The sequence below is a fragment of the Lissotriton helveticus genome, chromosome 11 (genome assembly GCF_964261635.1).
Source record: "Lissotriton helveticus chromosome 11, aLisHel1.1, whole genome shotgun sequence".
In the NCBI taxonomy this organism is placed as follows: Eukaryota; Metazoa; Chordata; class Amphibia; order Caudata; family Salamandridae; genus Lissotriton; species Lissotriton helveticus.
This window is the reverse complement of record NC_136072.1, coordinates 23,044,186-23,061,828: the sequence shown is the minus strand read 5'-3', so window position 1 is coordinate 23,061,828 and position 17,643 is coordinate 23,044,186. Positions and strand designations below refer to the sequence as shown.

At 47.6% G+C, this 17,643-nt stretch overlaps 1 protein-coding gene across 2 annotated transcripts in view; it reads left to right on the top strand.

Annotated features, from left to right (window-relative positions):
• TPRG1 (tumor protein p63 regulated 1) overlaps nucleotides 1-11,154 on the top strand; it is a 254,173-nt gene extending 243,019 nt beyond the window's left edge. For both annotated transcript variants that reach the window (XM_078668037.1, XM_078668036.1), the window contains exon 6: nucleotides 10,114-11,154. In XM_078668037.1, coding sequence (XP_078524163.1) covers nucleotides 10,114-10,308 — 195 coding nt within the window. In that variant the 3' untranslated portion in view covers nucleotides 10,309-11,154. The remainder of the gene's footprint in view (nucleotides 1-10,113) is intronic.
• Nucleotides 11,155-17,643: the final 6,489 nt, after the last annotated feature.

The window sequence follows — 17,643 nt, the reverse complement described above, 5'->3', positions numbered from 1 at the left end:
GCCAGAAACCGGTCCCCGGAAGCTTGTTTCCTTCCCAGTATAAGAATTGGCGTGGTAGTTTGGTTTGCCCTGTTCCCATCATGCACTGGGACAGGAACAGACTAATTTGCATGTAGCCAGGTTCTGAGCTGGGATGGTGCCTTGAGCTAAAAAACGATGATGGATTAAAACCATGATCTCTTGACTTGGTAAGAGTATTCTGCATCATTCAGAAACTCTGTCCATCACCACCCCCTTTTTCCAAAATCACCTCTTGGATGCAATGCATGGTCCTCTCCTTTGGTACCTGGAATCAATGCACTTTAGGTGCATTACGAAATTGGAACTGGTTCACCTTATTGGCCTCTGTAACAGTGTACCCCAGGTACCCAGGGCATAGGTGCTTCCAAGGCCTACCAGGGGCTGCAGCACGTATTGTGCCACCCCTGGCCTGGCCTCCATATTTTGACACAACTGGCTGATCACTCAGCTGGGGTAAGTCGGTGTAACCACCCCTTACTTAGGTATAGTATGCCTATATCTAACCTAAAATGGACACATATGTTCCTATCAGCCACTCCTATGGAAGGCCTCATCTATCCTGGAGGCAGAGTGCTTGGAAATATGTGAGATGGTGCTATGGCATGAGCTGAGCCTGTCTGCAGCTTTCGGAACCATGTCCTTTAGCTGTTTCATGATACTGCCATACCATATACTCTTAAGTGCATTACAATCCTCGCGGTTAAATGCTATCTTTGGTTTGGCTTTATCAAAACATGTCGAGTAAGGTGTCATACGAATTGGAATACTACCCCCTTGCCAGTTCTGGCGACGGGGGTAGCATTCCACCCTTCTAGAGGGACACGACATGTACCTAACCTGAACCCCGGTTAAAGTTAAACGTGAGCCTTAGCATCACAAAATGGATGCTGCCACCACAGATACAAGTCTGACCTCCTGCTGCTGGGAGTCCTTCCAGTGAGGGAGGCTTGGACAAAGGGTTTCCTGCCTTGGGAGGTGCTAGCACCACCCCAGACAGGATTTTGTGTATTGGGTAGGACAGGGCTGAATAGAATCAGACATGCCTGGGGCACACAAGGTGTCCCCGTGCATATGCCAGTTCAAACCGGTGCTGGGGCTCTCCAGCCCCAGTCTTGGCGCGAAGCTGGACAAAGGAAAGGGGGTGTAACCACCCCCCTTCCTGGTCCCACCCAGAGGAGGGACCTAGCAGGTAATCCGGCCCCTAGATTTAGAATAAGAGTAGGAGCTGTGTCCTAAGACTTCAGATCATCCTGAACTCGACTTGAAACTAAGAAGAAAACTGAACTTCGACATTCTGCTGCACAGAAGACTGAAGAGAATCTCCCTTGTGGCCAAGGAGTGACCACCCTGTGAATACAGGCACCAACCAGCAACTCGACGTCTGCTTTGCTGCCGCCTCCGGCTGGAGCCCGAGCCCAGAGCCCAACAAGACCTGGATTCCCAGACATCTCAGAGCCCGATCCACAGTCCCTGAAAAGAAGAAACCCGTGGAGGCACCGAGAGACGTGGGGCCGGACACCTTGAAAGACCCCCGAGAAGCTGACTGCGCAGCACCCGAGGCACCCTCGACGCTGTGCTTTGGGGTCTGAGAAGCCCCGACACCGAGCAGCATTTGCACCGAAGATCAGCCCCCCAGCATCTCCACGATCTGCGTGGGGCCCTTTTGCACTTTGCCACTCGATGCGCCATCCGGCCACTTGCCACGTGGCTAGCGGCCATCTTGGCGACGAAAACTACAAACTACACCGCTGGTCTGGTTGCTCCAGACTGGCCCTCCCTCCCCTGAAAAGGAGCACCCGCTTTGACCTTGCTGGTCCGAGTGAGAAGCTTGCATCGATTTCTGCGTGGCTTGCATTAGCCAAGGCCTGGTTGCTCCGATCAAGAAGCCGACACCGCCATTAGCTAGAGCCTTCGTGGGACAGCTCGTGACCAACGCCTGGACGTCCTTGACCTCTTCGTGTCCACGTGGCTGCAGAGACAATCTTCACTTCTACACCTGTTTGCACCTGACATTGCCTGGTTCCTTCCTGGTTCCACGTTAGTCACTGGCTAATGACTTTGAACATTGTCCCCTCTGCTTTCAGGTCTTCCCCTCTTCAGACCCACCCTTGGATCCACCGGAACTCTCCTCGACGACCCGCCTGCAGCATCTTCAGCTCCAAGCACCATCGACCTGCGTGACGAAACCCGACACTACTTCGCACCTGTGCACCCGCTTCCTGTGGGTGAGGTAACTCGGCAACGCCGGAGTTCCCACACTGGTATACACCTCTAGTGCCTGTGTCTAAAGTTTTATCCTTGTAGGTTCATCGGAAGGTTCCTAAACCACTAACTTTGTAACTTTTACGCACCATTGACATTGCATTGGTGCATGCCTGCGCTTTAAGCGCTGCACCCGAGTCCTGCGGGCCTTTCCCGACTTCATCACTGCTAGTCCCGAACAGCTCCAGCGATTCCCCAGGCCCTAGGCCTCTTCACTTTCCCCATAGTGGTTCTTATACCACTATTTTAGTATATGGTTTAGGTGGCCCCTAGGGCTCATCCAAATTGTGCAACTTTTGTATATTTAAACTGTGTTTTGTTTGAACACATTTGCTTCTGTGCTCATAAAGAGTATAGGGGATATTTGTAGAAATAAATCTATATATATTTTCAATATATATCTGTGTGGTGTCCTTTCATTTGGTATTCAAGGGGATTGTGTATGGTAAAACAGCTTGCTTCACATGCCTTTACAGAGTTTAGCCTAAGACTGCTTTGTCCATGCTACCACTAGGATAGCTGGTCTATCAGGTTGACTTACAACCAATCATCATAAGGGTTGCTTGGCATGGTACAAGGTGATCACTAGAACTAGTGAACAGCATATACCAGGCCAACTTCTCACACATGGTCCTCTCCTTTGGTACCTGGAATCAAGGCATCGATGAGAGTCGGAGAGAGATGGGTCCTCTTGGATGCAATGCATGGTCCTCTCCTTTGGTACCTGGAATCAAGGCATCGATGAGAGTCCGAGAGAGATGGGTCCTCTTGGATGCAATACATGGACCTCTCCTTTGGTACCTGGAATCACGGCATCGATGAGAGTCGGAGAGAGATGGGTCCTCTAGGATGCAATGCATGGACCTCTCCTTGGTACCTGGAATCAAGGCATCGATGAGAGTCCGAGAGAGATGGGTCCTCTTGGATGCAATACATAGTCCTCTCCTTTGGTACCTGGAATCAAGGCATCGATGAGAGTCGGAGAGAGATGGGTCCTCTAGGATGCAATACATGGACCTCTCCTTTGGTACCTGGAATCAAGGCATCGATGAGAGTCCGAGAGAGATGGGTCCTCTTGGATGCAATGCATGGTCCTCTCCTTTGGTACCTGGAATCGAGGCGTTGATGAGGATCGAAGAGAGATAGGTCCTCTTGGATGCAATGCATGGTCCTCTCCTTTGGTACCTGGAATCGAGACGTTGATGAGGATCGAAGAGAGATGGATCCTCTTGGATGGAATGCATGGTCCTCGCCTTTGATACCTGGAGTCGGGGCGTTGATGAGTCGGAGAGAGATGGGTCCTCTTGGATGCAATGCATGGTCCTCTCCTTTGGTACCTGGAATCAAGGCATCGATGAGAGTCGAAGAGAGATTGGTCCTCTTGGATGCAATGCATGGTCCTCTCCTTTGGTACCTGGAATCAAGGCATCGATGAGAGTCGAAGAGAGATTGGTCCTCTTGGATGCAATGCATGGTCCTCTCCTTTGGTACCTGGAATCGAGGCGTTGATGAGGATCAAAGATAGATGGGTCCTCTTGGATGCAATGCATGGTCCCCTCCTTTGGTACCTGGAATCGAGGCGTTGATGAGAGTCGGAGAGAGATGGGTCCTCTTGGATGCAATGCATGGTCCTCTCCTTTGATACCTGGAATCAAGGCATCGATGAGAGTCGGAGAGAGATGGGTCCTCTTGGATGCAATGCATGGTCCTCTCCTTTGGTACCTGGAATCAAGGCATCGATGAGAGTCGGAGAGAGATGGGTCATCTTGGATGCAATGCATGGTCCTCTCCTTTGGTACCTGGAATCGAGGTGTTGATGAGAGTCGGAGAGAGATGGGTCCTCTTGGATGCAATGCATGGTCCTCTCCTTTGGTACCTGGAACCAAGGCATCGATGAGAGTCGGAGAGAGATGGGTCCTCTTGGATGCAATGCATGGTCCTCTCCTTTGGTACCTGGAATCGAGGCGTTGAGAGTCAGAGGGAGATGGATCCTCTTGGATGCAATGCATGGTCCTCTCCCTTGGTACCTGGAATCAAGGCATCGATGAGAGTCGGAGAGAGATGGGTCCTCTTGGATGCAATGCATGGTCCTCTCCTTTGGTACCTGGAGTCAAGGCATCGATAAGAGTCGGAGAGAGATGGGTCCTCTTCGATGCAATGCATGGTCCTCTCCTTTGGTACCTGGAATCGAGGCGTTGATGAGAGACAGAGGGAGATGGGATCTCTTGGATGCAATGCATGGTCCTCTCCTTTGGTACCTGGAATCGAGGCGTTGATGAGAGTCGGAGAGAGATGGGACTTATTGGATGCAATGCATGGTCCTTTGCTTCAGCATCCAGAATCGAGACGTTAATGAAAGTCAGAGAGAGATGGGTCCTCTTGGATGCAACGCATGGTCCTCTCCTTTGGTACCTGGAATCGAGGCGTTGATGAGAGTCAGAGGGAGATGGGACCTCTTGGATGCAATGCATGGTCCTCTCCTTTGGTACCTGGAATCAAGGCATCGATGACAGTCGGAGAGAGATGGGTCCTCTTGGATGCAATGCATGGTCCTCTCCTTTGGTACCTGGAATCAAGGCATCGATGAGAGTCGGAGAGAGATGGGTCCTCTTGGATGCAATGCATGGACCTCTCCTTTGGTACCTGGAATCACGGCATCGATGAGAGTCGGAGAGAGATGGGTCCTCTAGGATGCAATGCATGGACCTCTCCTTGGTACCTGGAATCAAGGCATCGATGAGAGTCCGAGAGAGATGGGTCCTCTTGGATGCAATACATAGTCCTCTCCTTTGGTACCACTAGGATAGCTGGTCTATCAGGTTGACTTACAACCAATCATCATAAGGGTTGCTTGGCATGGTACAAGGTGATCACTAGAACTAGTGAACAGCATATACCAGGCCAACTTCTCACACATGGTCCTCTCCTTTGGTACCTGGAATCAAGGCATCGATGAGAGTCGGAGAGAGATGGGTCCTCTTGGATGCAATGCATGGTCCTCTCCTTTGGTACCTGGAATCAAGGCATCGATTAGAGTCCGAGAGAGATGGGTCCTCTTGGATGCAATACATGGACCTCTCCTTTGGTACCTGGAATCACGGCATCGATGAGAGTCGGAGAGAGATGGGTCCTCTAGGATGCAATGCATGGACCTCTCCTTGGTACCTGGAATCAAGGCATCGATGAGAGTCCGAGAGAGATGGGTCCTCTTGGATGCAATACATAGTCCTCTCCTTTGGTACCTGGAATCAAGGCATCGATGAGAGTCGGAGAGAGATGGGTCCTCTAGGATGCAATACATGGACCTCTCCTTTGGTACCTGGAATCAAGGCATCGATGAGAGTCCGAGAGAGATGGGTCCTCTTGGATGCAATGCATGGTCCTCTCCTTTGGTACCTGGAATCGAGGCGTTGATGAGGATCGAAGAGAGATAGGTCCTCTTGGATGCAATGCATGGTCCTCTCCTTTGGTACCTGGAATCGAGACGTTGATGAGGATCGAAGAGAGATGGATCCTCTTGGATGGAATGCATGGTCCTCGCCTTTGATACCTGGAGTCGGGGCGTTGATGAGTCGGAGAGAGATGGGTCCTCTTGGATGCAATGCATGGTCCTCTCCTTTGGTACCTGGAATCAAGGCATCGATGAGAGTCGAAGAGAGATTGGTCCTCTTGGATGCAATGCATGGTCCTCTCCTTTGGTACCTGGAATCAAGGCATCGATGAGAGTCGAAGAGAGATTGGTCCTCTTGGATGCAATGCATGGTCCTCTCCTTTGGTACCTGGAATCGAGGCGTTGATGAGGATCAAAGATAGATGGGTCCTCTTGGATGCAATGCATGGTCCCCTCCTTTGGTACCTGGAATCGAGGCGTTGATGAGAGTCGGAGAGAGATGGGTCCTCTTGGATGCAATGCATGGTCCTCTCCTTTGATACCTGGAATCAAGGCATCGATGAGAGTCGGAGAGAGATGGGTCCTCTTGGATGCAATGCATGGTCCTCTCCTTTGGTACCTGGAATCAAGGCATCGATGAGAGTCGGAGAGAGATGGGTCATCTTGGATGCAATGCATGGTCCTCTCCTTTGGTACCTGGAATCGAGGTGTTGATGAGAGTCGGAGAGAGATGGGTCCTCTTGGATGCAATGCATGGTCCTCTCCTTTGGTACCTGGAATCGAGGCGTTGATGAGAGTCAGAGGGAGATGGGATCTCTTGGATGCAATGCATGGTCCTCTCCTTTGGTACCTGGAATCGAGGCGTTGATGAGAGTCGGAGAGAGATGGGACTTATTGGATGCAATGCATGGTCCTTTGCTTCAGCATCCAGAATCGAGACGTTAATGAAAGTCAGAGAGAGATGGGTCCTCTTGGATGCAACGCATGGTCCTCTCCTTTGGTACCTGGAATCGAGGCGTTGATGAGAGTCAGAGGGAGATGGGACCTCTTGGATGCAATGCATGGTCCTCTCCTTTGGTACCTGGAATCAAGGCATCGATGACAGTCGGAGAGAGATGGGTCCTCTTGGATGCAATGCATGGTCCTCTCCTTTGGTACCTGGAATCAAGGCATCGATGAGAGTCGGAGAGAGATGGGTCCTCTTGGATGCAATGCATGGTCCTCTCCTTTGGTACCTGGAATCAAGGCATCGATGAGAGTCGGAGAGAGATGGATCCTCTTGGATGCAATGCATGGTCCTCTCCTTTGGTACCTGGAATTGAGGTGTTGATGAGAGTCGAAGAGAGATGGTACCTCTTGGATGCAATGCATGGTCCTCTCCTTTGGAACCTGGAATTGAGGCGTTGATAAGAGTCGGAGAGAGATGGGTCCTCTTGGATGCAATGCATGGTCCTCTCCTTTGGTACCTGGAACCGAGGTGTTGATGAGAGTCGAAGAGAGATGGTACCTCTTGGATGCAATGCATGGTCCTCTCCTTTGGTACCTGGAATCGAGGCGTTGGTGAGAGTCGGAGAGAGATGGGACCTCTTGGATGCAATGCATGATCCTCTCCTTTGGTACCTGGAATCAAGACATCGATGAGAGTCAGAGAGAGATGGGTCCTCTTGGATGCAATGCATGGTCCTCTCCTTTGGTACCTGGAATCGAGGCATAGATGAGAGTTGGAGAGAGATGGGACCACTTGGATGCAATGCATGGTCCTCTCCTTTGGTACCTGGAATCAAGGCATCGATGAGAGTTGGAGAGAGATGGGTCCTCTTGGATGCAATGCATGGTCCTCTCCTTTGGTACCTGGAATCAAGGCATCGATGAGAGTCGGAGAGAGATGGGTGCTCTTGGATGCAATGCATGGTCCTCTCCTTTGGTACCTGGAATCGAGGCGTTGATGAGGATCGAAGAGAGATAGGTCCTCTTGGATGCAATGCATGGTCCTTGCCTTTGATACCTGGAATCAAGGCATCGATGAGAGTCGGAAAGAGATGGGTCCTCTAGGATGCAATCCATGGTCCTCTCCTTTGGTACCTGGAATCGAGGCGTTGATGAGGATCAAAGAGAGATGGAACCTCTTGGATGCAATGTATGGTCCTCTCCTTTGGTGACTGGAATCGAGGCATTGGTGAGAGTCGTAAAAAGATGGGACCTTTTGGAGGCAATAATATCCTTTGGAAGAACCAACCAATCCAGTGCACAGTATGCATGACTTGGAAATCTGTACACAGACCAATATCTGTTCCTCGACTCACAGTTTTATCCATTTGCTTTTTTTACAGTTGAAGTTTATCAGGAAAACATTATCTTCTTCCCAATCACCAAATGCACGAGCTGCTGCCGGAACAATCAGTTTTTTAAATTGTAAATTGTGATTACAAATCAATGTATATAGCACTTACGACCCCTGGTGAGCCATTGAAGCACTTTTTCAGCGAGTAGCACACTCTGGAACCTAAAATTAGAAGTTAGTAAAACTGTTTGGTGTTTTGGGCTTTTCTTGTGCATTGGTTGTGTTAGTTTTAAAAAAAATTTACAGAGTTTTATATAGCGTAATCTTGACCCGAATCGGGTATCAGAGCGCTTTACATAGCACCCGTTGCGTTACATGAGGACACATTAATTTTTTGTGCTAGGCACGGGGAGATTAAGTGATTTGACCAGAATCACAGGATGTGCAGCGTCATTGCCGAGACTCAAACCCAGTTCCCCACATTCGAGGTCGACTGCCCTAGCTGTTAGGCCAACGCCTTTCCCCATTTGTACTCTTGATTTCATGTCTGTGTTTAGTAGAGTTTGGAGTAGGGATGGAATGATAGGAATGGGTTTGAAAAGGGAGAGTTTGGAGTAGGGATATAATTATAAGAATGGATTTGTAAAGGGCAAAAAGTTTGTTTTTTTGTAAGTAGTAATTGGGTCTGCTTGTTAGTTGGGTGTGATGGCTAAAGGAGGGGTGACAGTTTGAGAGTTTATAGAAGTCAGAAAGTTTGGGTTGAGACAGAAGGATGAGAAAAATATATATTTTTTCTTTTTTGAGGCTCTGTGTATTGCTTTGAAACACTAAAGACCTATTTTCCTTGTCTCACTATATTCCTGGGAGAGAACTTAATACTAGCCACTGCCTGTTAACAGAAGCCGCCCTTCAAAAAAAAAAATAAACTCATTTGGAGCAGATCTTTTTCAGTACTGGGCATGCGTTTGGAATTCTGTTCCTTTGTTCATTAACGCGTTTACCGCAGCGGACATTCCGCCGCGGTGCGGGTGTTTCAAACAGTGGGCGGGGCTGCGTCGGCCGTTGGTCGTGCGTAGCACCCCAGAGGCAGTGCCGTTAGCCGACGCGAGCACGCAACGGGTTAAAGGTTTATAAAGGTTGTCTTTTCCCATTTTTAAACTAATGCTAGTCTCTTCCGGTTTACCCACATGAGGCAGTGTTGTCTCCCTCACTGCAGCCTGCCTGCTTCTCTTCTCCCGCCACTTCATGCACCCAAAGAGATGCATAAATGTGTGTTTAAATTGCACTTATTTAGTGCTTACTACCTATGATAAGGTGTCAAAGCGCTTAACAGTGAGTAGCACACTACCCGGAGCCCAAAGTTAGTGGTCAGTCCATTAGTTATTGGGTTCCATTTTGTATGCTCATTCCTTGCAGCGCCAGCATACAGCTGTCATACAGTACTATCAATCAATCAATACATATGTAGAGCGCACTACTCACCCGCGAGGGCCTCAAGGCACTGACGGGGGGGGGACTGCTGCTGCTCGAACAGCCAGGTCTTGAGAAGTCTCCTGAAGGTCAGTAGGTCCTGGGTCTGTTGCGGGTGGACGGGGAGGGTGTTCCATATCTTGGCGGCGAGGTGGGAGAATGATCTGCCGCCGGTGGTAGTTCGGTGGATGCGTGGGACAGTGACGAGGGAGAGGTCAGCGGAGCGAAGCTGGCGGTTGGGAGTGTAGAAGGTGAGTCAATCGTTGAGGTAGCATACCGCTGTCATACATCTGCCGAGCAGCCAATGACCGCCCAGGAGTGAGTCCCCATCACATACAGACGGGTAGTTGGTTGTCGTGACATACATTAGTGGGGTTTGTAAGTTGGCTTCTTGTGTTGCATTTGCCCTTTTTGCTCATGAAGGCGGTCCCCAGAGCTGTTAGTAAGTAAGTAAGGGTTTTATATAGCGCTCGAATGCCGAGGCGTCTTGGCGCTGGAGAAAACACAGAAGAGAGGAATAGTCCATAAGATAAGATCCGCTGCTAAGCTGGAAAAAGCCACGTTCGTTTTTATATCCAGAGTTTTATAAATATAAAAACACAGCGTGGCCAGGGTGGGCGGGGCATTGGACTCCTGTCAGGTCAAGCATAAAAGGGTGTCTATAATTGTACCTCTCCTCTCCCCCCAGGTGGATGCTTTCACGGCCGAGCTGGTGCAGGCGGTTCAGAAGGCCCATAAGTTGGATCCGGTCCCGGGCAGAGCCAATGGCGCGGTGGTCCTGAACCAGCCAATCCTGATCGAGACCTACGCGGGATTCATGTCTTACATCGGAAACCGGAACAAGCTGGGCTACTCGCTGGCTCGTGGGAGCGTGGGCTTCTGAAAACAGAGGGGCTTATTTACAAGGCGCTTGCGCCGCGCTCGTGTCATTTTTAACATGGGAAAAGTGGCGCAAAAGTGGTGCAAGGGGCTTGTTAATCTGACCAAAAGTTTGGACTGTTCTGCGACATCTGCACACACCTGCCGCTGTGTTTTTAAGACCAATGAGCCGATGAAAATAACATCATGGATATACAACGCATAAATATATTGGTCTGAAGAATGGGGAATAACAGTCCCCAATTCGCCTACTATGTTATCGTCTTTGATGTATTATTGCATTGATGAAACGTGTACTGCTGCCAAAAACGGTTTGCATGTTTTCTGCTGAGGGGCAGAAGGCTTATAGAAAGCCAGAGGCCACTCAATCTCTGATGAGTAAAGGCCTTCATCAGCCTCCTGTCCCCCATCTCCTGGGTAAAGTCTACTTTCAATGGTTGTTTTTTTTCTAAAAGGAACTCACCTCAGCCTCTAAGGAACTACTGAAGCCAGCAAACAATTTAAAAGGAAGTCAGGACTTGGCGGCCATGCCAAAGCGGCCCACGCGGGCCCTCTCCATACAAAGGCTTCATGGATGCTGGGCGCCTTTAATCAGACTTTGTCGGAATGTTGCTCTTTCTATGTCTGTTAAAATTAATTCATGTTCTTAATCAAAGTTTAAAACACATAACAATGTCCTTTTTTGCAGATCACTTCTGGAGTTTGTGTTATTTTTTTATGAATAAAACTACAATAGGTAGAAAGAGATGAACTTAGCAGTTTCAAAGAGGCAACTTATTTTTCTCTTAATGTACCTGTGCAAAAGGAATCTATATGAAAAGTGTTCAAAATAAATGTCCTTCCAAAGTGAGCTGCAAATGAAACAATTGTTTTAAACTCTAAGGGCCAGATGTAGGTAAATTCAATTTAGCGAGTCCTTAATAGCGATTTTTACCGAATCGCTATTAAGGACTCGCTAACTTGAATTTACGTAGGAATCGGTAAAATATTAGCGATTGCTTAAAATTCCTTAATAACGAATCGCAAATTGAGATTCGTTAATAAGGAATACCTACCCATTCATTCCTATGGGCTAGGAGGCCCATAGGAATGAGTGGGAAGATATTCACTTTTTGAGATTCGGTATTAAAGAATCGCAAATAGCGGGAGCTATTTCAATGGTGCCAGGGTGTCAAAAGGACACCCTGTTGCACCCCTGAAATGTGCATGTGTGCACATGTGGTGCACATACATGCCCTAAGGGCATGAATGTGTGCCATGTACTTTAAAAAAGTTAAAAAGTGTTTTTTTACAGGAAATCGCTAATTACCACCAACTTGAAGTTGGTAGTAAGTAGCGATTCATTAAGGCGAAAGTGCACTTTCTTTTGTGCTACCTACATTGCATTTAAGGAATCGCAATTAGCGATTCCTTGAATGCAAGAGCAAAATAAGGAATCGCAAATTTTGCGATTCCTTATTTTGCTAGTAGGTTTAAACTTACCTACATTGCTTTCAGCCAAATACCGCTCTGTATTTAGCCACCTACATCTGGCCGTAAGTGGGTTATTTATGAGGTCCCTGCCTCACTTTGGCACCACTAAAGTGGTAAGTAAGTACGTGATGCAGGTCTTTGAATTAGATTTATGAAGCCACGCAAAGCCACCCTGCGTTGCTTTGAGTGGTTTCATGATTCTTGATTAAGGCATGGCATCGCAAATAACTGCGTTGCCTTACTCTGCACCTGGGATGCGTTACATGGGCGTTGCAGTGGGGTTTCCCACGCAACACCCATGGATTTTGACGCTGCCCCGGATTTTCAAAATCATGTAAACCCAAGGATCCTTACACCTCCTGAGGTGAGGCATAACAAGGAGATATAACCTTGGGGCATATTACCAACAAGTAGCGATATTTATCGCTAAATAGGCTTAGCGACGATTTTTTTTATCGCTGACTATCGCTGGATATGTTAGCGGAGAAAACATGCTATTAGCAACGTTTTCCTCCATTGTGCTAAAATATCCAGCGATAGCGGCAAAATGCGTGAATATCGCTATATTCTCAGCGATATTCACGCATTAGCGACTAAATGCTCTTAGCCATGTTGTCCACCTCCCATTGGATAACATGGCTAAGAACTGGTCAGAGCAGGTGTTGGTTTTTGGCGATAGCAGGAATATTTCCATCGCTACGCCTGCCTTGCTAATAGGCGCTAGCGACGTTAGCGACTGATTTCAGTTGCTAACAGTTTGGGTACGCCCACTTTGTATGTCATTAGCGATAAATATCGCTGACATGCCAAGCGGGCCCCAAACCGCTCGCTATCGCCTAAAAGCTGTCGCTTACATCAGTGAGCGACAGCTTGCTAATAGAACGATAGAATTATCGCCGCTTAGCGGCCGAAAAAGGCCGCTAAACCGGTGATAATTGCCTATCGCCACCCTTGGTAATATGCCCCCTTATTTCTCCTGGTTTTTTACTCTTTCGATGTGTACTGCATTCTGCAGCACACATAGAGGAAAACACCAATTAGGATTGTTTTTGTGCAGGAAGGTTCCCCTTCCTGCACAAAACAATCCTGCATGCAACGGAGGCTCCCTTGAACCATGGTGCAAGCGTGCCTAAAAGACTTCTGAAATGCACCCGCAGAGGGGAAATGACAGGAATGCATAATTCTGCATTTATACGTTGCATTCCTACCCTTTCAGTTTGGTGTAGGGCAGTGCACCAAGGTGACTTCCTGATCTGCCCTACGCCAAAATCTTGTAAATAAGGGACTATTTTATTACTTCTCGCTCTAGCTATCCTCATAGTTCAGTACATTCCAGATGCATAGAGGAAGTTCATAGGGCAGCATTCCCTAGAACATTCCTCATTCCCAGTCCAATATCCGGAATGTAGTTAGTGTCCGTATTCCCAGTGTCCCTGCTTGAGAACTCATCACCGACCTGCAGCAACAAGTAGATTTTTCTTCATAAGGAATTGCCGGATATATCAGTGGGTCTGAATGGTCGTTTGCCTAAGCTCCACCCTACACTGGTAAGTGCTCCCAACATGAAATTATTTGAATCGCAAAAACTGGGGGGACAGTAATGCAAATTGTTGCTTTCCATTTCAGCTTACACTCCAACTTAGAAGAGAAGGTAGACTCCTATGAGGCTTTAGCGAAAAAGATAGAGAACTCCTTGGAGGGCCTTGGGATTCATCCCAACAGAACAAGAGATGGATGTTACTGCGCATCGAATGCCAAGGGAACAAGAGGTGGATGCCACTGAGCATCGAGTGTCAACCGAGCAAGAGGTGGATGCCACTGAGCATCGAGTGTCAACAGAATAAGAGGTGGATGCCACTGAGCATCGAGTGTCAACAGAGCAAGAGGTGGATGCCACTGAGCATCGAGTGTCAACCGAGCAAGAGGTGGATGCCACTGAGCATCGAGTGTCAACCGAGCAAGAGGTGGATGCCACTGAGCATCGAGTGTCAACAGAGCAAGAGGTGGATGCCACTGAGCATCGAGTGTCAATGGAACAAGAGGTGGATGCCACTGAGCATCGAGTGTCAACAGAGCAAGAGGTGGATGCCACTGAGCATCGAGTGCCAACAGAATAAGAGGTGGATGCCACTGAGCATCGAGTGTCAACAGAGCAAGAGGTGGATGCCACTGAGCATCAAGTGTCAACAGAACAAGAGGTGGATGCCACTGAGCATCGAGTGTCAAAAAAACAAGAGGTGGATGCCACTGAGCATCGAGTGTCCACAGAATAAGAGGTGGATGCCACTGAGCATCGAGTGTCAACAGAGCAAGAGGTGGATGCCACTGAGCATCGAGTGTCAAAAAAACAAGAGGAGGATGTCACTGCGCATCGAATGCCAACAGAACAAGAGGTGTATGCCACTGTGCATCGAGTGTCAATGGAACAAGAGGTGTATGCCACTGCTCATCGAATGGCAACAGAGCAAGAGGTGGACGCCACTGCACATAGAGTGTCACCGGAACAAGAGGGGGATGCCAATACGCATCAAGTGCTAATGGAAGAAGAGGTGGATGCCACTGTGCATCGAGTGTCACCGGAACAAGAGGTGGATGCCACTGTGCATTGAGTGCCAACAGAACAAGAGGTGTATGCCACTGTGCATCGAGTGTCAATGGAACAAGAGGTGTATGCCACTGTGCATCGAGTGCCAACAGAACAAGAGGTGTATGCCACTGTGCATCGAGTGTCAATGGAACAAGAGGTGTATGCCACTGTGCATCGAGTGTCAACAGAACAAGAGGTGTATGCCACTGTGCATCGAGTGTCAATGGAACAAGAGGTGGATGCCACTGCTCATCGAATGCCAACAGAACAAGAGGGGGATGCCATTGCCACTGCGCATTGAGTGTCACCGGAACAAGAGGTGGATGCCACTGTGCATCGAGTGCCAACAGAACAAGAGGTGTATGCCACTGTGCATCGAGTGTCAATGGAAAAAGAGGTGGATGCCACTGAGCATAGAGTGTCAACAGAACAAGAGGTGTATGCCACTGCTCATCGAATGGCAACAGAACAGGAGGTGGATGCCACTGTGCATCAAGTGCCAACAGAACAAGAGGTGTATGCCACTGTGCATCGAGTGTCAATGGAAGAAGAGGTGTATGCCACTGTGCATCGAGTGTCAATGGAACAAGAGGTGTAAGCCACTGAGCATCGAGTGTCAACAGAACAAGAGGTGTATGCCACTGCTCATCGAATGGCAACAGAACAAGAGGTGGATGCCACTGTGCATCGAGTGCCAACAGAACAAGAGGTGTATGCCACTGTGCATTGAGTGTCAATGGAACAAGAGGTGTATGCCACTGAGCATCGAGTGTCAACAGAACAAGAGGTGTATGCCACTGCTCATCGAATGGCAACAGAGCAAGAGGTGGATGCCACTGCACATCGAGTGTCACCGGAACAAGAGGCGGGATGCCACTACGCATCAAGTGCTAATGGAAGAAGAGGTGGATGCCACTGTGCATCGAATGCCAACGGAACAAAAGGTATATACCACTGCTCAACGAATGCCAACAGAGCAAGAGGTGGATGCCACTGCACATCAAGTGTCAACAGAACAAAGGTGGATGCCACTGCGCATCGAGTGTCAACGGAACAAGAGTTGGATGTCACTGCGCATCATGTGCTAACAGAAGAAGAGGTGGATGCCACTGAGCATCGAGTGTCAACAGAACAAGAGGGGGATGTCACTGTGCATCATGTGCTAACGGAAGAAGAGGTGGATGCCACTGAGCATCGAGTGTCAATGGAACAAGAGGTGGATGTCACTGTGCATCGAGTGCCAGCGGAACAAGAGTTGGATGCCACTGCACATCGAGTGATGGCCTTGGTATTTTTGACATCTGACATGATTGGAAAGGTAAGAGTAGTAGCAAGCTTCAAACACTGTGTAACAGAGGCGCTGATTAAGTGGATATGAGATTGGACTGGTTGGAAGATAAGAGGCGAGATGCCAACATCACAGTGTTGGAAGTGTTGGTTGAGATCACGCCAGAATTGCTCAGATGGACATGGTATTTTGTGACCTAATTGCCCTGCCGGAGTGGTCAGACAATAGAGTGATAGTGAATACCTAGACGACCAGAAGCAGATGTGTCACAAGTGATCACAAAACTGACTGGATACTGCGGGCTACTATCCAGAGGAAGATGACCAAGGCTGAAGATATCACAAGGAATTTTTCCAGATTTTAGTATTGTCATACAATGGTTTCATGTTTCGGACAAACTGGTCCTAGGATGCTTTATTCCGGTCCAGGGAAGTTATGGCTTAGCAGTTCGGGCTGGTCTGTTCCCATGAGGCACAGGGTCAGACTGATTTGCATATGGCCATTTCTGACATGGGGTTGGCTTGGTGAGCAAAATAATGATGGTTTAAACCCAGATCTGTGACTGGGGGTGAATGTTTTGCCATTGTGCAACATTCCGTCCATCATCTTGTGTGTTTTGCTGAAAGTGAATGAACTTTATGTCAAAATAGAATTTCCCTTTGGGCACATTAGGTGTAAGGACATCAACTTCTCTAACACAACAATGGACAACAGATATTCAAGCATAAAAACAGATATTCAAGCACAAAAACTAAGAGCAATGCATAAGCTACAAAATTATGAGATAACGGTAAGTTCAAAATAGCACAGTTTATTTATACATAAAATTAATAAAAGCAAATTAAAATCACATAAAAATTGGGAACACAGAGAATATATCAAAGGGAATGAATCAAGTACATCAATACATCTAATCAAATTCATACACCTAAAAAGGGAAGTACACAAAATTCCTAAATCAAATATGAATAGTACTATTCCCTCAATTTCAACGCGTTTCGACGGACAAATGGCATGTCGCCGTCTTCATCAGGAAATATAGACTGTCTTCCCAAGAAATCTGAAATTACATAAAATATGTCTTAGTATTCTCCCTACGACATAATTTAGAGCTACCCTGTACATCAAACATTCCGAAATGTCAGTTTTTGTGCAGCCCAGCTATTGCTCTGAGTATCATAACAACCTATCCACATTTTTTATAACACAAGTCAATTTTTCACATACATTTACACAAAAAATAACTCATAATGGTGACAACATATTCTTATTTACACTACGTATACACAGAAATTTATAACCATCTTATTTTTCCACGATTCCACAACCACATCAGTTGATCACATAGCTCCATTAGACGATTCCATGTCTGATTACCTATACGGTTGAAAAACATTTTTAATTACAGTATTTCTTATTCGCTCATTATGGTTCATCCTGGTTAGCGAATAGTGGTTTAAATACCAAAATTGTATATTTTCCCTTGCAGGGGCATATCTCCCTCTCAACTCCTAGTTCCAAGATGTAACCCTTGAATTAACACGGACACTAACCTCGTGTCACGAGCCAATCATCAGAGTAGGGGAGTTGTCGCTCCTATCTGGAACAGAAATCTCACTTTGGGCTGAATAACCGAACAGCTGCTGGGCAACTGCAAGAAGAGAGGGGCAACAAAGTGTATATGTTTGTATGACAAAAACCCTCTATGTCTAGATCTGCCGGTACAGACAAGTCCCTTAATATTAGATAGGACCATACAGTATGTCCTAAACTAGTGAGGCCACTCTCATCTAATTAATGTATACGATAAAACACTTACATCAAGGATAGTAGGTTTAAACACCACTCCAAGATGAGACGAGTAGTTGTTAGTAGGTAATCAGCCTGTAAAATAAGTATATCACTTTTACTGATTCCATGTAGGGTGTTTAGATATCACTAGAATGGCAGTACTCTGTGATGGATACTCACAAAAAGGTTGTTTAAAATCC